The 22746-nt window shown below is 36.6% G+C and overlaps 1 protein-coding gene and 2 pseudogenes across 1 annotated transcript; all 3 read right to left on the bottom strand.

The window, feature by feature from the left end:
- Positions 1–1187: 1187 nt before the first annotated feature.
- LOC115958969 lies at positions 1188–17433 on the bottom strand (annotated as a pseudogene).
- On the bottom strand, positions 16150–21080 carry LOC115961923 (annotated as a pseudogene).
- LOC115958970 (F-box/kelch-repeat protein SKIP6-like) lies at positions 20769–22591 on the bottom strand. The gene is made up of 3 exons (XM_031077254.1): positions 21263–22591; positions 20919–21060; positions 20769–20813 (listed from the first exon to the last, which is right to left on the bottom strand). The coding sequence occupies exon 1, from the start codon at positions 22469–22471 to the stop codon at positions 21419–21421; it is 1053 nt and encodes a 350-aa protein (XP_030933114.1). The 5' UTR covers positions 22472–22591; the 3' UTR covers positions 20769–20813; positions 20919–21060; positions 21263–21418.
- Positions 22592–22746: the final 155 nt, after the last annotated feature.

Here is a 22746-nt window from a genome sequence, read left to right as displayed (position 1 = left end):
TTAGAGAATAAATTAAAAGAAATTACCTTGTTAGTTCTTAACTTATTTCGTAACATGAAAAATAATTTTTTACTGTCAATTCCATCAATTTAAAGGTAGTGGAATTAAGGCGCGGACTAGATCCTTTTTTTGAGACAATAAATCCCATCTACGAAATTTTCTAGTGTAATAGACTAATAATTTTGCATGCCACCCTGTGGGCGCAGGCGCCTGTCCATGGGTTTCCTCCCCTTGCTTTGCATGTCATGTACTCCAGAGAATACACCTCAGCCGAGTGGACTAGAGGCAGTTTGTGGGAATCATCATCTAGTTTAGATCTAGAAACCAAACTTTGGGCCCTAGCATAGAGACTTGTATATCCAGTTTGTAGGTTCAAGTTAAAATACAAGGATGCCTAACCACCACCACCACCCCCCCCCCCCCCTCTCAACCCATGGGCTGACCTCCGCTCATTGTATTTCATATCCTAATTCTATTAAAGATTAAAGAAACCTTTAAGAGGCTATCCTAAACATGCACACACACATATACTCTAGTTCTATGTCATACAACATGTTATCTTGTCCTAGCATACATATAAGCATATACTCACATACATCACAAACATACATCATCTCATCCACATGGCAGAAAACATACAACATATCTTCACATGGCAACAAGCATACATCATATTATCATATACACATTTCATAGTAACATAATTTATCATGTTCATCTCATCCAAATGTGCATGTGCATGTTCATGTAAAATGCATGAAATACCATTTTTGGACCACCACAGCATCCATGTATAGATGCATGTGCATGTTCATATGTTCGTTTAAGTACACTCAAACCTTAATCATTAATCTAACTAATCTAAGCAATTAAAGCATGCTACCAACTAAACAGAGACCTAGGCATACATTATCTAACTCAAACAGAAGCTAAAACATGGAATTCAACTAAACGAAAGCAAAGAAATGGATGAACAAACAATTCTGGACATTCTGGGTTAAGCCTGCGTGCATGCAAGCTCATGGAAAAACATTTCAAGTGTTTCTATAATCTTGCATTTTAATCCATTTCTAGGCTTAAAAATGCTTGGATTTTGTTGTGGAAAGGGTTTAGATGAAAACCTTGTGCCTTGGGATGAGTAGAAACATGCTTAAAGTTAATTTTGATCCAACAGGGCCGAAGAACAGCGATAAACACATTCAAGGTTGAGCCTGCATACGCAGGTTTATGTCCCTGCATACGCATGCTTAAGTCTTGCGTCTTTTATTTTTATGATTAAAAAAAAATCTACTTCAAGCTGTTACATAGATATAACTATAATTATACAGCTGAGAAGATATTTTTGCTCAATAAAAGGATAAATATTCAAGGAGAAACATGATATTTTCACTAGTGTTTGCTCAATAAAAAGATACATATTAAAAGAAAGAGGCAATTCAAAAAATAAAAATAAATAAAAATAAAAGAAAAGAAAAGAAAGAGGAAGTCGATTTTTTTTTCTTTTTCTTTTTAATAAATTGTGCTATACAGCCAAGTGGTCCTTAGACTCCGTAGTCCGTACCCATAGCATGTCCAGAGCTGAGTTCAAAATCAAGATCATTTAGCAACTATATCCAGGTCTTAGAAAGGAAGAGCGTCTCTTAAGAGACACAAGCATATACAGGTATCAGCGCTCATGTTAATATACAAAAAAATACCCACTTATAGGTATCTCCCAAAGTCTCAAGTGCAAAGAATGTGGGTTCAGGCCAAGGAATTAATCAATAATATGGATTTTTCACATCTGACTTGAGCTGTTGACGGTAAAATCCAGTTGATTCAGCATGTTGTTTAACACACACACAGAATGCAACCCTGCTCAAGTAAAGTGTAGTATAAACAAAGAGCAAAATTTCTTTAAACAATAGATCTTTTCTGTAATAAGAAAAAAAAAAAAAGGTTTATTTACAGTCTATATCACAAATCCAGATCAGCTATTTGCTTTATCCCCAAGAAGTGCTCAACCTAGAAGATGGACAGAAAATTGCACTTTGTAATCAGTGCAAGCAATACGGAAAGATAGAATAAAATTAAGGATACATAAACCTCAGATGGAATGCTATTAAGCAGAATGCGTGATTCTTAACCTCTTTGTTTTTCATAGGAAAATCAGCAGTGTTGAAAAGGATGCAAATGCATACCTCTAGTGACCTATTCTCTAACTTTTAGAAATGTGAAGAGGTATTTTTAGCTTGTAATATTCACGAATCTACAAGTTGTCTGGATTGATATTAGTAAACTAAGAATTTTTTTTTTTTTTTTTTTTTTTGATAAGTAAAAAAAAAAAAAAACAAGTATTCCCTTTTTTTTTAGTTGGTAAGTTACAACCACACCCAGTAGGTCTTAAAAGTTAAACCTCAACCAAATCCTCCAGCTTGCTCTTACATTGGAAGAAGGTGCCATTTGAGCTAGAGCTAGGGCTCATTAGCAGCATTCTCCTGTTGTACACTGGGCATCTCTTGATTTTTATTTTTGTTTTTTTCCCCATGAAGCAAGTCTCGTGAAATCATTTACTAAAGAAAACTACAACCACCACCACTAAAACCGTACTAACATATGAAACTTAGAAGGCTGGGTACATACTTTTTTATTTTTATGGATATAATAAAATCAAGGATAATATCACAAAAAAGTACTAAGATGTTACTGACCTTTCTATCACCAAGCATTGGTGTCAAGCCCCCAGGGAAGTCCTTCTCAACAGTAGCAAAACCACTTCTAGGATCACTCGTTTGCCTGGTAAAAAAATACACACAAAAAAGAAAGAATAAATAAACCAAGTAAACAGAGGTTAAAAATTAAAAAATGTTATTTAGACCATACAGCTACAGACTACTCATGCTTCACTAATTCAAAGCTTTGATTAAGAAGAAAGCCTTCCTTGGAGCAATGCAAAACATAAGATGTGTTTATCAACCAAATATAAATACGAAAATCTAGATATCCAAAACTTAACCTTATGATGATCTTTTAGCAGGTATTGACACCAAATTGATGCAAGCCAACTTGGGTAAATGATTAAAACCTAACCGTCAAGCTCCCCAACTGCCCCAACAAGAAATTAAGATTCTTTGACATGGCATCAGAACTGTAATGACATTATCATCTGACAGTACCCTCACAACAAAATATGGAAAAAAGCATGAACATCTACCAGCACTCACATAAAAAGGGTAATAAAATGTAAGGTACTATATGCAATACCTGAACATCCAAATAAGCTGCACAATGTTCTAACTAATTATTTAACCTACTACACTGATATTTTGAGGAATAGAATTTTGTATACATATTATTTCCTCACATATTCTAAGGTGTCCAATTGTATCTAAGCAACCACAGATGGTTCATTTGGGGAGAGAGACAGTTATAATTAGTGGTATGATATATAATGCCAGTCCATCTCTTAGCTACTACCCCAATCATAGAGGGAATAAGCTTTTCACCAACTATCTTTCCATATAGTGAAATCCAGCAATCATTGGTCAGAATTATATATGAACATATGACAAAGATGAATGACGCATACCCTGGTTTAACATGGCCACTAAGGACAAGATAGGGCGTCTTTAACTGCATTTGAGCTTCCCTCATCCTCTCCACAGAGTCTGATGGTGTATCTGAATTCTTCATGTTCTTCAACTTCAATTCTTCCAGGTATTGCTTCATTTTGGCAGGACCCTTCCCATGAAACTTATGCGAAATCAGACGAAAGGCTTCCTTCGGAGTCATCTGGTAAAAACATGGACATAAGTCAAAAATACACGCTAACACAAAAAAATAAATAAAAAATAAACAAAATAAACTATAATATAATACTTTGTTTTTTCTAAGAAGCTACAAAATTCAATTATGAACCAAAGAGAGTTGTCTTGATTGTGAAAGAAGCAAACCATTACACTGCTTTGAGGTTTCAGAGAGTCATCAACTAACAACCACAACAAAAACAACCAAGACTTAGTCCCAAAATTTTGGAGCCAATTATGGATTCTCAACAGACTAATAGGGGTTAGCTTTGTTTCCGCCATTCTATTCTAACCAATGCCATACTCTCTATTACCCTCTAACTAATACTCTACTACTCATTAACAACCCCACCCCCCCCCCCCCACCCCAAAAACCCCCGGCTCTTTTCCAAAGCAGAATATCCAAACTATTCTATCCAATTCCGAGATGGATCAAGAGCAGAAAACCTTGATTGTGAGATCTCTGTTTGAGTGGTGTCAGTGCATGGGAGTAATTGATAGGCAGTCACTTGTTCTGTACATGAAATGTCTTTTTTTTTTCCTTCTTTTTCAAATTTAAATAAAGTTATTATTAGGAAAGTACAAGATGAATCATGAAAGATTTTTTCTTAAAATACTGAGAAGAAAAAGCTAATTATAAAAGCAGCAGCAGGGAATGAAAAGCATCATCAAAAGCAGAATTTGACTCCAAGGAGGGACAACTCACTTTTTAAAATCACCCACCAAACTGAATCCACATTGTTATAATATGGGTCATAGAACTCTTTGCCCAAGGATAAAAAAGGTTGTCTCATTTTGTGATTTTCACAAAGATCTGAGTAAGTTCACTTATTCTGCAACACTAGACTGGCACACAGACCAGACAGCATGTTTAGACATGGACATGCAAAAAGAGTCTCAAAGTTCAAAATTCAATGAGATTGTCACTTTTAAACCTTATAGGAGAAGTCGTCAATGCATATTACACCACATCTATTTTGATAACCTAACCCATGTCTATCTTCTCTTTACATATGATCAATAGCAACTATAGCTATCATGACATCACCTGTCTTCAATCATGACTCCAATTCAATAAACAACCACTATAAGTAGTGATGCGGGAGACGCAAGAAAATTATTATTTAGTATTATTTATGTTTGCTAGTCAATTGTATTTTTATGTTTTAGGTCTTATTAGTTTATTGGGTTATTAGTATTTTAATTTAGAAGCAAGGGTATTTTTGTAATAAGGCAATTAGGGTTTCCTAGCCAACAAGGGTATTTTTGTAATAAGGCAATTAGGGTTTCCTAGCCAATTAGAACTAGGGTTTAGTAATCCTTTATAAGCAACCTATTGTACTCCTTGAGGAGATAGTTGATATTTTGATGAATGAAAACAATGGCCGTTTGGTCTTTTTTTGGTCTGGTGCTGACTCCAGGTCTACCCTAGGTGCTGACTCCTAGTGGTTTCCCCGCTTGGTGTTGACTCCAAGCAAGGCCTTGGTGCTGACTCCTAGGTCATATCTTTTATTTTTCCGTTATTTCAATTTTGTTCTAGTTGTCCTGCGTCAAGTAGTTTCAATACATTTTATACGGCATTACTTTTTCTATGGGCTTCATTGTTTTCTAATCAAGTTTTGGCCCCAAGAAAAAGGGGAAGGGGAAATTTGAACTAGTGACATTAGCCTCATGAGATTTTTTTTTTTTTTCAAAATTTTTTGCATGAATACATCTGCTTCATCAAGTGTGGTCCTCATCTGATTGTGCTACCCCTTGGGGTTACTTTTTTATGGGCATTAAATGCATGGACATATTCATAACCATTATAAAAAACCATACTGGCATGGAATCATATGGTGTAAAATAATTCAACTATGTGGTACCCAGTTAGTTTCGTCTCAACTCCACTCAAGGATTTTTTTTTACCAATTAGAGTAATAGGAAGAAGGAAGAAGCAAAAGAGAGATGATCCAATTCCATAAGATGACAAGTCAGAACTTAAGATATGTGATCCAGCCCTCATGTTGTGAGATTTATACAATAAATATATCTAACAGCCCACTTGATTATAACATACATTTTAAAGAACCATTCCCAACTGATTTCACTCAAAAAATTACACTCCATACCATATGTCAATTGTCTCTCTAAATAAGCATAAGTATCATTCACCCGAATAGTCAAATAACATGACAGTATGTATTCTTGGAAGGTTAGAGCACCGCCTAGAATCACATTTTACTTCTACAACAGCAAGCATATAAAGGTTTTGACAATAAATAGATTGAAAAAGCATCAAATAATACTATTGCATTAGTGCTGTATGTATGTCTAAATCAAGTGGAGAGACAACAGATCACCCACTTCTTCACAGTGACATAGCCAGAGAATTGGGGTCATTGATGGTTGATCTATCCGAGGTTTTATGGGCTAAACTTAAAACAGTTGTTCATTTGTCAGCATGTTGGAAGAGACAATTTGGAAGACCTTGTAGTGATGAAATTTGGAAAGTAGTTCCCTTTTGTATCATATGGTACATTTGGAGAGAGAGGAACATGAAGAATTTTGAGGGGTGTGGACTTCCTTGAAGAATTTGAAGTTTCCATTCTTTTAGGTTCTCACTATAATTGGACATCATAAAGTTAGCCTTTGTTTTGGGGTGTTTCTCCTGTATAATTTCTGTGTAGTATGATTGTGCCTTTTTTTTTTTTAATAAGTAGGATTGAACCCTTAATTCACTTTCCTTTTCTGATAATTTACTTATGAAAACATCTATTCTTCTCATTGGAGTTCATCTTTAGAAAGTAATATAAAAAAAATTAAACATCCCTTGGTTTTTTATAAATAAAAGAAGAAAAATCCCTCCTTAAGTGGAATATGAGGACCCCCACATCCAATCTGCCCCAGATGTCATGTTACACCATATAATAGAGAATGTTATTGTACATGTAACTGACATCTGTGTGTGTGTGTGTGAGAGAGAGAGAGAGAGGGGCCATTTGAGCTAAAGAAAAATATGAAATGACTGGATGGTTAAGTGAAGCACTTACAATTCGCCCAAACTCATCTGTCCGCTCAATGCGAATCTCCTTTCTATAATCGATCAAAGAGGATGAATGAGGCTCCTTTAATTCATCATCACCAACGATACCCACGAGTTGGCTCTTTTTCTTATCCATGTTTCTGCCACCCCATTCAATGCTTTCTTTAAGGGTTCCTCGCTCTTTAAGCAGCTTCAGTGCACCTGATAACCCTTTTCCAACAGCAACTTCATGGATAGTTTCATCTGGCACTATCTCCTGCTTGTCCTCGTCAGCAGGGTGCTCATCTTTACCGACATCTTTAACTTCGGTCCATCCACCAGTCTCATCTTTTATTTCTTCACCAGAAGCTTTTGGCTCCTCATCTTCTTGCACAAAAACATCTTCATTTTCAGGCTTACGGGCTTCTGCAAAAGCACAAAAGTACGAGTTATTTCTATCATCAACCATTGGAAGAATACCTGCAGCAAACTAAGTGATGTAGGTTCTTTAAGAATTCAGCACTACAATAGATTTCTTGATGAGCCATTGAAGGGTTCTTGAATAAGGATTGATGCTGAAGGGTTTTAGGTTAAAAAATATATATATATATATATATATATATCTTAATGGCTGTTTGGGGCAGAATCAGGGGATAAAATAGAAAACAAGATAAATAAAATATTAGACAATCACACCTAGGTCTTCCTAAGTAATCACACTTAGGTAGGAGAAGGCAATCACACCCTCAAAACTAAAAATAAGCTACTAGAATATTATTAGAATCAACCTCTATGAATATTATTGACTACAATAAAGCCTTAATATAGGCTGTTGTTATATCCTTTCCTGGAATGACTCAAATTACTAATAACAAACAAAAATGGACTTAATAACTCCTCAACCAAATAGGAAAATGACTCAAAACATAAAATGAGACTCAATTCAACTTTAGAATGACTAAGCAAGCTCCCAAGAAAGCACTCCATCATCTGAAACATCCCAAATAAATGCTTCAGCACTAGGATCAGCTTTCCCTCGCCTCTTATAGGTCTTCAAAGAGGGCTGCCACTTAAATTTGCCATCACTAAGACATGAATTAGTATTTTAATTGGGAGAAGATCTGGCATTTCCAGGTGGTGTAGAAGGTGATGGTTCAAATTCACATTATAATATAATATATCAACTGTGCAATATATGCCCAAAACTTAGCAAACTAGGAAAAGAAAATAAAAAATGTATTAGATTGCTCAGGGGCCAAAAAGAACAAAAAGATCAAGATTTGGGTACAAATGGAAGCTAAAGGAAATTGATAGGAACAAGAGCAGGACAACTTTCAAAGAAAAATGGTCATGATTTAACTTGAATTTTGACCAGATAAAATGATGGATATCAACAAACCACAAGATGGTGAATGGCCAGAAACAGTAAAGCAGTCAAAAAAATTACATATGTAGAAATCTCAATTCAAGCAGGGAGGTAGTAAGGCAGCTCAAGTTTCAATTTTATTCAAACACATGAACAAACATAAAAGAAAAATACCTTCATCAAGCTGGAGACCCCAGACAAACTCCTCCATCTCTGTAAAGACAACCCTTTTTCTTGCGACTCTCCAGTTGTGGGGTTTTGATCTTCTGTAGTTTGACTGCTGTGGGCAGTAGTGGCAAGAAGTGCAACTGCTTGAGGACCAGATGCCGCCTCCTCTTGCTTTTTAAGAGCTAATTTCCTTGTTCTTTCTAAGGATTTATAAAGATCATCATTGTCATCAGCAAAAACAGGATTTTCATCTTCCTCCAATTTAACAGGAAGAGTTTGTTCCATCCACAATGATTATGATGCCTCATCGGCTTTAGCATAAGCTGACTGGTATGCATTGTTTCTCAATTCAGCCTCAGCTCTTTCTTGCTCCTCTCTGATGGCTTGTCTCCTTGCATCATTCCAAGAGCCAAGATCCCCAACTCCCAATCCTGAAGAGAGAGCTTCTGCTTCAAGCGCATCCAAATCCAGCTTCTCTTTCTTCCTCAAGGATTTCTTTTTCTTGGGCTTTTTAAATTGAAGCATTTCTTCTTGAGTATAGTAATCTGATGTGATCTTCCCAATTGCATTGAGATCTTCAAAGTGATTGTTTGTGGAAGTGCCCTCTAACCTTTTACGCAGCTGGCAATTAGGGGGGGGAATCCTTTATAAGTAAGGGGAAAAAAACTAGTGAAGTAATTAAAATGAATTCTAAAACCAAAAGAAGCATAAACTCATTATACATGGGAAATCCTAACACTGCAAATTCAGTACAATAACAGAACAGAAAATAGGAAGAATGGGACTACAACTTGCATAAATAGGAAGTCACCAAAAAAAGAAAAGAAAAAAAGAATAATGCCATTACTGCACAGTATGCAAAGAGTTCCTCATTTTCAAACACAACCAATCTTCTCCTTTATCTTCCGGGTTTAATAAGAATTACCTCTTGGAGTTTTTTCTCTGCTTCGCCGGAGAAACATCCTCTTTCATCCAGAGCTAACCCCTGTAAAGAAGAATGAATATGTACAAAGTTCCATGATCAATCCCCATGCACAACATTCCTTGTAATGAACTGAATAAAAAAGGAAAAGCAACTGGTCAGACTAAAATTTAAAATACAGTGAATGGACAAAACCAAAAATCAAACCTCATCTGCAGTGGGGTCATCATACTGTGGCAGAATTTTCTTCTCTGCACCGGGATCATCATTAAACCTAAAGCATCAGGATGCATGATATGTTAAATCATTTTTTCATATACTTATGGTATAATTATGAGATAATAACAAATTATAGAAGTTTCCATCTTACTTATCATCATAGATCCCTGTTTTCTTCTTTGCAGCCTTGTAAGCCTCATCTCGCTGCTTTTGTTCTCCAAGTTCAACATTCTCAAGCATATCAATCTCTGTCACACCAGACCAAAAACCCTTGTTATATACATGTGTCAACTCATCTTAGAAGGGCCCTGAAAAACGAAAAGTAACACCAAATAGTTTACCTTCATTGATGTCACCATCTGCAAGTATATTCTGATCTTTTAACGTTAAAACAACTGCGCCACCTTCCACTACTTTGTCAATGCCATGAAGAACTTTAACTCCAGCCAGATTATCTATAAAGTATTCAAAATAAAAATCATATCAGTATTGATCAGTGATGAAGGAACCCATCACACAAAACCATTGGCTTACAGATCAGGTTCCAGAAGAACATACTAGTGGGGCATAAATTATGAACAGGTGCAAACTCAAAAGAATAATTAACTACAGTCCTCGCACGCACCCAGGAAATTTCATGACTCCTCAATAGAACTTGAATGAGTTCAGTATTTGAATCAGTCCGATCCAAGCACTCAAAATTCAATATGTCAGAATGGACTGACCCAAAATCATGTGACATAACATCAATTTGATTTTATAAGACAAATCAAAAGGAGTAAGAACCCTTACGAGCAGTACCCTGGCTTGGTTCCTCATCTTCACTGTCTCCTTGACCTACGTTGTCCAGAGAAAATTCACACCATGAGATAAATAAAAGATCCCACATGAAATCAATAGTATTGTGAAAAAGAATACAAAGAAACACTATTGAAACAAAACCTGTTCCTCAAAAATTTTTGAGAGCTGCAATGCTTTTTCCTTTTCAGCATTCCTTTTCTACTCAAGCTTGCGACTCCGACTAAGCCATGAAAAAACCTCAGAAACACCTTCAGAATTTTTGTTCAATCTCTCTTCTCTCTTCCTGAGCAAAAAGGTTAACATATTCACATTACACAAAATGGATTTTCTCAGTTCACCACCAATGTAGAATGCAAAAAACCTAGGAAAGAGATAAATACAATGCAAATGTAAATCAGTTTACAAACTAATCATCATTCAGCTAGTTTAGACACAAAATCCAAGGGAATTATGGAAAGACAAGTAACTTAAAAAACAACACACACAATGCCAAGTACAAAGTAGCTACTGAAAACCAGGATAGCAGGAAAATATGGTCAAGATGGTTTCGTGGATTAAGGTAGGAATTGCAAGAGTGCTTTTGGGCATGAACATAAATTGCTTAACCCATCAAGAGTGCATGCCCTTAGATAACCCAACAACTAGTTCTGGCAGATGGGGTCAGATAGGTTCCCTACGTTATCAAAAGAAAAAAGGGTAGGAATTGCAAGAGTAAAAATTTCAAACACCAACTGTTTGATTTGAAATGACAACATGCAACAAAGAAGGCAGAAATAAAGATTTACTTACTTCAAGATGCGCTCCTCCAGTTCTGACGCTGACAAGTGTGCTCAACCTAATGACCCCCCAGTATTTTCTTCAATCTCAGCATGATGAGATAACCTCCCTTGCTTGGAAGCATACCTATCCCTATTATCTTCATAGTCCAGCTTAGAATTATCGCCCTTGCTCCAATCATCTTCCTCCGGAGTTTAACTGCTCACTCTATCTCTCAATCTCTCTTTATCTTGATCTGCCTCCCGCTCCTTCTCCCTATTCCGATCCTTATGTTTTTCTTTTTCATTTTCCCTTTCCTTTGTTCTTTCTTTATCTCTATCCCTATCCCTATTCTTCTCCTTTACCCTCTCCATGTCCCGTCCTCATTCACTATCCTTCTCTGCATCTCTCTCCCTCTCCCTCTCACGGTCTTTCCCTCAATCTTTTCTATCTTTATCCCTATCACGCTCTTTCTCTCTATATTTTTCCTGATCATACTCTTTCTCCCTCACCTTACCATCTTTACTCCTATCCTTCTCTCTCTCATCTCTATCTTCTTTCCTCCTATCCCCCCTCCCGCTTTCTTTCTCCCTTTCCTTTAGAACATCATCACTACCTCTCTTTGACTGTTCTCGGTCTTTACTCCTATGTTCTTTATCTTCCCCTCGACTACCCTTCTTCATATCCTTGCTCCGGTGCTTACTCAACTTATCAGTCCCATTCTGTTCCAACTCATCCCAATGTTCTCTCATTGGAGAAGTGTCAACATCCCTATCTTCCCGGTATTCATCCTTCAACTCAGACCATTCCATGTCCATCACAACTTAAATTAAAAAAAAAAATTTTAAAAAACCCAGAATCAGAATAATATAATTTTTTTTTTTTTTAACATTATAGTCATTGCCAAGCAAAAACATGAACTCAATAGCATTCGATTCATGTTTTTGAGTGCAAAATCAAACATATAGTGAACAATTAATTAAAAAAATAAAACTAAATATCATTTTTATTGAAATACTTTGTTTTGTTTGGTTCTAAACAACAAGAACAAGATACTCTTCAAACCCTAACTGCAAAGGACTCAAAATTTAAACAGAAGTAAATTATTTATTGAACAAAATAGTAATAAAATGGGTTCAAATAGAAATAATCATGCAAAAATTTAAAGAAGTAAATTACTGGAACGCAAAAAGTTAAGAGAGGAAAACTCACCGTGACTGAGTGTGTGTGTGTGAGAGAGAGAGAGAGAGAGAGAGGCTTGGGGGTTTTGTTAGAGATGAAAGTGAGTGAGCATGAAGATAGAGAAAGAAAACAGGGAGAGTTGTATATATTACAGAGGAGGAGGAAAAAATGCTTACAGGACGCTGGTTTTGTATTTGCCAAAGCCAAACTGTTGTATATGCCGATAGGATAAAAAATTGGTTTTATTTATTGTTACTATTTTTATAAGGCCAAAATGGCCAAGTAACAAGTTCAAAAAAAAAAAATGGCCAAGTAACTTATTTGGAAAAATAAGTACGGATCTACCGTCATTTGTGAAATAAATAGAAATTTATTATTTTTTTTAAACTAGAGTTTGTTGTGTAATTCGAGTTTCACAAACTCGAGTTTCATGGAAAAATTTTTATGGAACTTGAGTTCCATAAAAAATAGCATGACAAATTTGAAGATTATTTTTTCAAAGAATTCGAGTTATACGACAAACTCAAGTTTCACAAAATCGAGTTTCAAAAGGGTGGTAGATTGCTAAATATCTTTTAAATAGTGATATATTACTAAATATTTTACCAGACATTGGTATATGGCCATTTTTATTGATAGGATTGTACAAGGTGTGCATCAAATACCCGATGTATCAGGTTGGTTTTCAGGGGTTGATGAGCTTTGTTGGATTGAAATTATATTTTGAGCTTTAAATTGGGTTAAGTTCGAGTTGATAGTTTGTTTAACACCCAACCTGACACATACACACATATATTATATATAAGTTTATTTTTTGTCATTATTTTAATTTTTAGTTTAATTTATTTTGGTATTTTTTAAGAATTAGTTTAGATGAATTTGAAACTTTTAATATAATTTAGTTATATTATGTGGATCTTAACTTATAAAAAAAAAAATAGTATTACGTGGATTGTAATAATTTATTTGAAAATAATTAGTTAAAATGAAAGTTCAACTTTTTATAAGAAATAAAACATGTAAACACAACCCATCGACTCAATCCATTTGAGTTAGGTTAGGCTAATTTTTACACATGTGATGGGTTGGGTTGGAAATTTATTTACTCGACAAATTCGGCTTGGATTGAAAAACCTCTCCAACTTGACCTATACACACTGTAAGGGCAGGTTTTGGTTCCTTAGCCCAAAAGGTAAAAGGACCCAGGGCCAAAGAGTCTAACACAATGAATTTTTAGAGAGTGGGCTGAAAACTAGGTTTCAATGGATTGGACCATGCTCACAATGGACCAAGGATGGTAAGACGGCAAGAGAAAAAAAATAAAAAAAATAAAGCCTTTGGCAAGGAAATTCTTCCTTGGCAAAGTCCGAGGAAAGTAATTCTTGAATATATTAGTCTAGGACTTGATTACAATTTTAGTTCTTTGTACTACAGTATTTTTTCTACCAATTTTCCCATCCCCCATCTCTGAAGGATTTCTTACATTATATAGTCCCTTTTAGCTGATCTTGGCCCTCTATTTGTTGATCATGCAGGCCACTACTCGAGTACTTGTCCCATCAAACGTCCTTCCAAATCTTCTATGAGTTACGGCAACCAAGACAGCACTGTTCAGGGGGTCTTCTCCACATAAATGCGGCCAAGAGGTTTGGTGGGATGCATTAAATGGAGTGGCAACTACCATCCGTTCAGTCACGTCAGGGTTGACCTCCTCTCTGAAGCTCTTTCTAACCTCTTATGGTAATGCACCATTGACATGGCCATGTCTTGCCCCTTCGACCCTACTGTCCGAGGGTATGGTCTCCTTAGAACTGCATTGGCCTTCTCGGTCTCAATATGACGCGTGGTAATACTACCCTGTTCAATTTCTGTACCCCCACACACACCATTTTTTTTTTTTTTTTTTTAAACAAACCAATTAAGAAAAGTAAGTCTATAAAATCATAGCTTTCCCTTTTTTAATCTATGATTAAGTAGCATTGAGATACCTTTACTCAACTTGGGCTAATTTACCTATATAATAAAGGAATTGAATTTATTTTAATAATAAATATTTTGTGTTTGAGTGATATTGTTGTTGCTTCATATGAAATTATTTTGATGAATCACATAATGTGTTATTTCTTTTTTCTTTTTTTTTTGGATGAAGTCAAAGATGCTTTGATGCTATGTTAAATAAATTGGAGGTGAATGCAAAAGTGGAAGCATAAAAGAAATAACACGTTATGTGATTCAACTTGACGATCTATGTCCACAAAAGAAAACCCCTTGAAAACTACATCTTGATGTATGAGTAAAGTATAAATCCTATGTTACAATAAACCTATTAGGGGTATTTATAACAAGCTAAACCCTAGTTAACAGACTTGCAATACAAGTACAAGACTTGGGCCTAGAATATTAGGGCTTGAACATCTCTAATTACTCCCCCTCCACCCCCACACTTCAAACTCAAGGTGGAAGCTGGATGGAGCTTTAAGTTTGGTTTAAGCTAGAGAATGTCCCTTGAAAATGCCGTCAAGAATGTCTTGAAGATGAAATTGAAGAAGCCACGAAAATGCCTTGAATAAGCCACAAATGAAGCCTCGAGAAAGCTTGAAGAATGACTTTAGGAGGGCTTGGATTGATTAGATGTGGAGCACGTGTTGATATCATATTTTTGTTCACCCTCACCTCGCATGTCAAAATTTCAATTTAAGTAAAAAAAATTGCAAAAATTATAATTATGATCCCAGGATTGAATGAGTGCTAAATTCAATGTAATTTGTCATAATGAGATGTCGAATGTACCAATTTTGTGTGTCAATATTCAAAATAACTAAAATACTATTTGATAATCAAACTTTGATTGAGTTGACTGATGGTCAAAAGAAGTCAAAAATTCACTCCACCACCAAAATTCATCATTTCGCATCAAAATTAAATATTTTCCAATCACTTTTCCTGTAAATGACAAGTTTGACCTTAATTTGACCAAATATCCAACTGTTTGATTGGGATGAATTTGAACCCAAATTGTAAGTAATTGAATTCCCTTCAAAATGACAAGTAATGGGGCCGTGTCAAATTTAAAATGAGCAAGATATCGCAAAAAATAAGAAAAAAACTGTCCAACACTTGTCATTTTTTAGACCAAGTGTAATAAAACTTTATTCTAATTTAAACTCGATTGAATTATAACTAAACAACCTTGGTTTGACCCAAATAAGGAGTTGTCGAAAATGTCTCATTGTGAATTTCAATTTGCTATTCTTGATTGCCGAAAATTCCCTTAAAAATTAAAGAATTTGATAAAATACCAAAATGAGATTTTTGTGCTTAAAATTGAATTTCACACTGCCTTTCAAGGCATCAAATTTACCAAATATGAACATAGGAGCCATAAAGTAAGCATCTTTAGAAAGTAAACATTGCAATCTTTCCAATGGTACTTCACTTGAGCCAAACAAGGTCGGAAATGCCAAGAACTTTGATTACAAAAATAGTACAAAATTATGTAAACTCACAAAAAATTGGTTTTGATACTCACTTTGCAGCCAAATTCTTAATTCCTCTCTTAAGTGTTATCTCCCCAACACACACACACACACACACACACACACACACACATATATATATATATTCTTTTTCTTTTTTCAAATTGCCCTGTAAAACGAAAATAACCAGTTTTTGTAAATTTAAAAAAATAATGTTATTAGTATTAATAAGACAAAATTATACTTTTGACCATCGATTGTTTTCATTTGGTTTCTTAAATTTAGGGTGTTTGATCAAGGGTCATTTTGTCTCTGTCTATGAATATGACTATTAAGAGAGAATTTAAACTAGAAGAACCAATTTATTTTTATTGGTACTTAACTTCCAGATCAATAATAGAAATGAACGAAAGGACCACTTTGAAAATGGAATCAAATTTGATGGACTTAAATGAAAAATTCTCAAGTACTAAGGATCAAAAATGAAATTTAATCTATTAGAAATGATGGGTCTACACTCTAGAGTTTACTCCATAAACCACTGAAGTATTGACGTGTCTAAAGAGGCGTATGCACATTACATTCACATGACCTGCTTCCTACAACTACAAATGATAAGATAAACAAAACATATATAATAGAGCTGCAAGCAAAGACAAAGGCAAAGCAAAACCTCCCCGCTAAAATTGGTGTACTTGTCTAAATTTAGCTTAAGACCTTAAAATTAGCTTCCTCCTCCTCCTACGGATCAAACGCTAACATCATTCCACATTCTTTACTCCAGCAAAAAAAAAAAAAAAGTGCATGGAAATGTGTTTGTGGGCAGCAAAATAGTAAAATTTCCGAAAGATAGAAGATAAGAGAATGGTGTATTTAGATTCTTTAGAAGAGTTGTAGAATGTATGTATGCAGTCTAGGAAAAGAGTATGTTTAAGGCTTAGCTAGGTCCTCTTTAAATGGAACCAAGTATGAAACTAAAATGGAATTAGTTGAAGGCAAAATCAGAAAATAAGGAAAAGTTGGCAAGGTTTTTTAGCCAAAAAAGGGTAATTTCTTTAGTGAGTTTTAGTTTTTATCCAAAAGAGGAAATTCTAAAATTTAAGGTTACTGGAATAGCAGTTCTATCATAGCTATTTTAAGATAGCTGTTGCTTGGAGCTGAAGTAGATGAGATTAATGTGCTGATGTCATGCTAGTGACAAGGTATTCGGCATATTTTTCATTGATTTGGCTTGAAATGGTAAGATTGTTTTTATGCAATTTTGCTATTTTTGGAAGGGCAGCTGACTGCTAGGATTTTGGATTAAAATGGTAAAATCCCTTTTGAGGATGTCTTACTATTTTGGGTATATCATCTAGTTAATTGAGCATTAAAGGTTGATGGTGCCACTTTAGGACATGTGTCAGGTGCTGAACATTACTGGTACTTTGTTGGCTAAATTCTATGTTTTGGAAATTACATTTTTAGTCCATGGTTTTGTTACAATATAATTTTAGTATTTAAAACAAAAGAAGACCTCTAGTTAAAAAGGTATTAGAGGTAAGCCAAACCCTAGTATTTTTACATGTAACTGACATCTGTGTGTGTGTGTGTGTGTGTGTGTGAGAGAGAGAGAGAGAGGGGCCATTTGAGCTAAAGAAAAATATGAAATGACTGGATGGTTAAGTGAAGCACTTACAATTCGCTCAAACTCATCTGTCCGCCCAATGCGAATCTCCTTTCTATAATCGATCAAAGAGGAGGAACGAGGCTCCTTTGATTCTTCGTCACCAACGATACCCACGAGTTGGCTCTTTTTCTTATCCATGTTTCTGCCACCCCATTCAATGCTTTCTTTAAGGGTTCCTCGCTCTTTAAGCAGCTTCAGTGCACCTGATAACCCTTTTCCAACAGCAACTTCATGGATAGTTTCATCTGGCACTATCTCCTCCTTGTCCTCATCAGCAGGGTGCTCATCTTTACTGACATCTTTAACTTCGGTCCATCCACCAGTCTCATCTTTTATTTCTTCACCAGAAGCTTTTGGTTCTTCATCTTCTTGCATAAAAACATCTTCATTTTCAGGCTTACGGGCTTCTGCAAAGCACAAAAGTACGAGTTATTTCTATCATCAACCATTGGAAGAATACCTGCAGCAAACTAAGTGATGTAGGATCTTTAAGAATTCAGCACTACAATAGATTTCTTGATGAGTCATTGAAGGGTTCTTGAATACAGATTGATGCTGAAGGGTTTTAGGTTAGAAAAAAAAAATCTTAATGGCTGTTTGGGGCAGAATCAGGGGATAAAATAGAAAACAAGATAAATAAAATATTAGACAATCACACCTAGGTCTTCCAAAATAATCACACTTAGGTAGGAGAAGGCAATCACACCCTCAAAACTTAAAATAAGCTACTAGAATATTATTAGAATCAACCTCTATGAATATTATTGACTACAATAAAGCCTTAATATAGGCTGTTGTTATATCCTTTCCTAGAATGACTAAAATTACTAATAACAAACAAAAATGGACTTAATAACTCCTCAAGCAAATAGGACAATGACTCAAAACATAAAATGAGACTCAATTCAACTTTAGAATGACTAAGCAAGCTCCCAAGAAAGCTCTCCATCATCTGAAACACCCCAAATAGCACTAGGATCAGCTTTCCTCGCCTCTTATAGGTCTTCAAAGAGGGCTGCTACTTAAATTTGCCATCACTAAGACATGAATTAGTATTTTAATTGGGAGAAGATCTGGCATTTCCAGGTGGTGTAGAAGGTGATGGTTTAAATTCACATTATAATATAATATATCAACTGTGCAATATATGCCCAAAACTTAGCAAACTAGGAAAAGAAAATAAAAAATGTATTAGATTGCTCAGGGGCCAAAAAGAACAAAAAGATCAAGATTTGGGTACAAATGGAAGCTAAAGGAAATTGATAGGAAGAAGAGCAGGACAACTTTCAAAGAAAAATGGTCATGATTTAACTTGAATTTTGACCAGATAAAATGATGGGTATCAACAAACCACAAGATGGTGAATGGCCAGAAACAGTAAAGCAGTCAAAAAAATTACCTATGTAGATCTCAATTCAAGCAGGGAGGTAGTAAGGCAGCTCAAGTTTCAATTTTATTCAAACACATGAACAAACATAAAAGAAAAATACCTTCATCAAGCTGGAGACCCCATACAAACTCCTCCATCTCTGTAAAGACAACCCTTTTTCTTGCGACTCTCCAGTTGTGGGGTTTTGATCTTCTGTAGTTTGACTGCTGTGGGCAGTAGTGGCAAGAAGTGCAACTGCTTGAGGACCAGATGCCGCCTCCTCTTGCTTTTTAAGAGCTAATTTCCTTGTTCTTTCTAAGGATTTATAAAGATCATCATTGTCATCAGCAAAAACAGGATTTTCAATCTTCCTCCAATTTAACAGGAAGAGTTTGTTCCATTCGCAATGATTTTGATGCCTCATCGGCTTTAGCATAAGCTGACCGGTATGCATTGTTTCTCAATTCAGCCTCAGCTCTTTCTTGCTCCTCTCTGATGGCTTGTCTCCTTGCATCATTCCGAGAGCCAAGATCCCCAACTCCCAGCCCTGAAGAGAGAGCTTCTGCTTCAAGCGCATCCAAATCCAGCTTCTCTTTCTTCCTCAAGGATTTCTTTTTCTTGGGCTTTTTAAATTGAAGCATTTGTTCTTGAGTATGGTAATCTGATGTGATCTTCCCAATTGCATTGAGATCTTCAAAGTGATTGTTTGTGGAAGTGCCCTCTAACCTTTTACGCAGCTGGCAATAAAAAAGGGCGGGGGGGGGGGGGTTGGGAATCCTTCATAAGTAAGGGGAAAAAAACTAGTGAAGTAATTAAAATGAATTCTAAAACCAAAAGAAGCATAAACTCATTATACATGGGAAATCCTAACACTGCAAATTCAGTACAATAACAGAACAGAAAATAGGAAGAATGGGACTACAACTTGCATAAATAGGAAGTCACCAAAAAAAGAATAATGCCATTACTGCGCAGTACGCAAAGAGTTCCTCATTTTCAAACACAACCAATCTTCACCTTTATCTTCCGGGTTTAATAAGAATTACCTCTTGGAGTTTTTTCTCTGCTTCGCCGGAGAAACATCCTCTTTCATCCAGAGCTAACCCCTGTAAAGAAGAATGAATAAGTACAAAGTTCCATGATCAATCCCCATGCACAACATTCCTTGTAATAAACTGAACAAAAAAGGAAAAGCAACTGGTCAGACTAAAATTTAAAATACAGTGAATGGACAAAACCAAAAATAACCTCATCTGCAGTGGGGTCATCATACTGTGGCAGAATTTTCTTCTCTGCACCAGGATCATCATTAAACCTAAAGCATCAGGATGCATGATATCTTAAATCATTTTTTCATATACTTATGGTATAATTATGAGATAATAACAAATTATACAAGTTTTCATCTTACTTATCATCATAGATCCCTGTTTTCTTCTTTGCAGCCTTGTAAGCCTCATCTCACTGCTTTTGTTCTCCAAGTTCAACATTCTCAAGCATATCAATCTCTGTCACACCAGACCAAAAACCCTTGTTATATACATGTGTCAACTCATTTTAGAAGGGCCCTGAAAAAGGAAAAGTAACACCAAATAGTTTACCTTCATTGATGTCACCATCTGCAAGTATATTCTGATCTTTTAACGTTAAAACAACTGCGCCACCTTCCACTACTTTGTCAATGCCATGAAGAACTTTAACTCCAGCCAGATTACTATAAAGTATTCAAAATAAAAATCATATCAGTATTGATCAGTGATGAAGGAATCCATCACACAACCATTGGCTTACAGATCAGGTTCCAGAAGAACACACTAGTGGGGCATAAATTATGAACAGGTGCAAACTCAAAAGAATAATTAACTACAGCCCTCACACGCACGCAGGAAATTTCATGACTCCTCAATAGAACTTAAATGAGTTCAGTATTTGAATCAGTCCGATCCAAGCACTCAAAATTCAATATGTTTCAGAATGGACTGACCCAAAATCATGTGACATAACATCAATTTGATTTTATAAGACAAATCAAAAGGAGTAAGAACCCTTACGAGCAGTACCCTGGCTTGGTTCCTCATCTTCACTGTCTCCTTGACCTACGTTGTCCTGAGAAAATTCACACCATGAGATAAATAAAAGATCCCACATGAACTCAATAGTATTGTGAAAAAGAATACAAAGAAACACTATCGAAACAAAACCTGTTCCTCAAAAATTTTTGAGAGCTGCAATGCTTTTTCCTTTTCAGCATTACTTTTCTCCTCAAGCTTGCGACTCCAACTAACCCATGACAAAACCTCAGAAACACCTTCAGAATTTTTGTTCAATCTCTCTTCTCTCTTCCTGAGCAAAAAGGTTAACATATTCACATTACACAAAATGGATTTTCTCAGTTCACCACCAATGTAGAATGCAAAAAACCTAGGAAAGAGATAAATACAATGCAAATGTAAATCAGTTTACAAACTAATCATCATTCAGCTAGTTTAGACACAAAATCCAAGGGAATTCTGGAAAGATAAGTAACTTAAATAACAACACTTACAGTGCCAGGTACAAAGTAGCTACTGAAAACCAGGATAGCAGGAAAATATGGTCAAGATGGTTTCGTGGATTAAGGTAGGAACTGCAAGAGTGCTTTTGGGCATGAACATAAATTGCTTAACCCATCAAGAGTGCATGCCCTTAGATAACCCAACAACTAGTTCTGGCAGATGGGGTCAGATAGGTTCCTCATCCCAATTTGCCCCCACAACTCTCCACTCTCCCTCATCTCCACACCAATCTCTGCACACCAAATTTCCATCTCTCTCTTCCCCTTCTCCTCCCAAAGTACAACCAACTTCCCTCCCAAATTCGCCATCGTGGCACCGCAAAGAAACCTCGGAAGCCCGCCCTCCAACCCCTTTACCTCCCTCCACGCGCCCTCCCGCGCGTGAAACGCACGTATCTTCCCCAAATAATCGTAACAATACAAAACCCCACCCACCACGCACGCTCTCCCCCTCCACCCGAAATCCAATTCCCCCTCCACGCGCCCCCACGCGCTCTCTCTCGCGTCGTACACAATTCCCCCTCTATCCGCCATCGCGTAAACCTTCCCATCCATCACCGCACTCGCGTGCATCCACTTGTCCCGGATCAGAACCGGGCTCTCGACCCGTTCCCATTTCTGGACCTTCGGGTCAAACCGCTCGGCCCAATGGGCCGACTTGGCCCACGAATCAGTAACACACCCACCCATGACGTAGATGTTTTCTTCCACAACACCCGCAGCGGAAAACTCGCGGGCGACCCGCATGTTGGGGCCGGGTCGCCAGGTGTTGAAACGACAATCTAGAATCCAGACATGGGATGTGGGAACATCGTTGGTGGAGCCACCAATTACATAGATAGAGGGGCCCAGTGAGGCGATTGAGGAGCCAACGGTGGAAGTAGAGGGGATAGGTGGGATTGGGAAGAGGGAGTGAGAGGAATTGGAATTGGAGCCGAGGCAGAACCAGAGGAGAGAAGACGAGAGAGAGGAGCGGAGAGAAAGGTAGAGGAGGGGTTGAGAGGAGTGGAGGAGAGATCGAGTGGTGAAGAAGAGAGGAGAGGAGAGGAGGGAGTGGATGGGTTTTGAGACTAAGGACAGTGTTGGGTGGTGGCACCGGGGTATTCGAGCTAGGATGTTCAAGCCCAAGTCGTCTGGGAGAGATGGAATTAACGGTTGTTGTGGTTGTGGTTGTGGTTGGGACTCGGTGGCGGTGGACATGGGTTGTCGGAGAGTCTGTGTGGATGGGAAAAAGGTTGTTGGGGTGGACGTATCTGTGATTCTTCTGTATCTGTTTTGGTATGAGGGACTTTTTGGGCTATTAAGAAAAGAAAAGAAAAGAAAATTGTTTGTTGTGCTAATCTGGACGCTGGTTTTGTATTTGCCAATCTGTTGTATATGACGATAGGATAAAAAAATTGGTGAAAAGAGCCGGTTTATTTATTGTTACTATTTTTATAAGGCCAAAATGGCCAAGTAACAAGTTCAAAAAAAAA

Source organism: Quercus lobata, chromosome 9 (genome assembly GCF_001633185.2).
Source record: "Quercus lobata isolate SW786 chromosome 9, ValleyOak3.0 Primary Assembly, whole genome shotgun sequence".
In the NCBI taxonomy this organism is placed as follows: Eukaryota; Viridiplantae; Streptophyta; class Magnoliopsida; order Fagales; family Fagaceae; genus Quercus; species Quercus lobata.
Note: the sequence above shows the minus strand (reverse complement) of the source record. Positions and strands in the feature narration are given on the sequence as shown.

Excerpts from the sequence above, each read along its gene's own strand:
- LOC115958970 (XM_031077254.1), bottom strand. The coding sequence starts at position 22,471 with ATGTCCACCGCCACCGAGTCCCAACCACAACCACAACCACAACAACCG.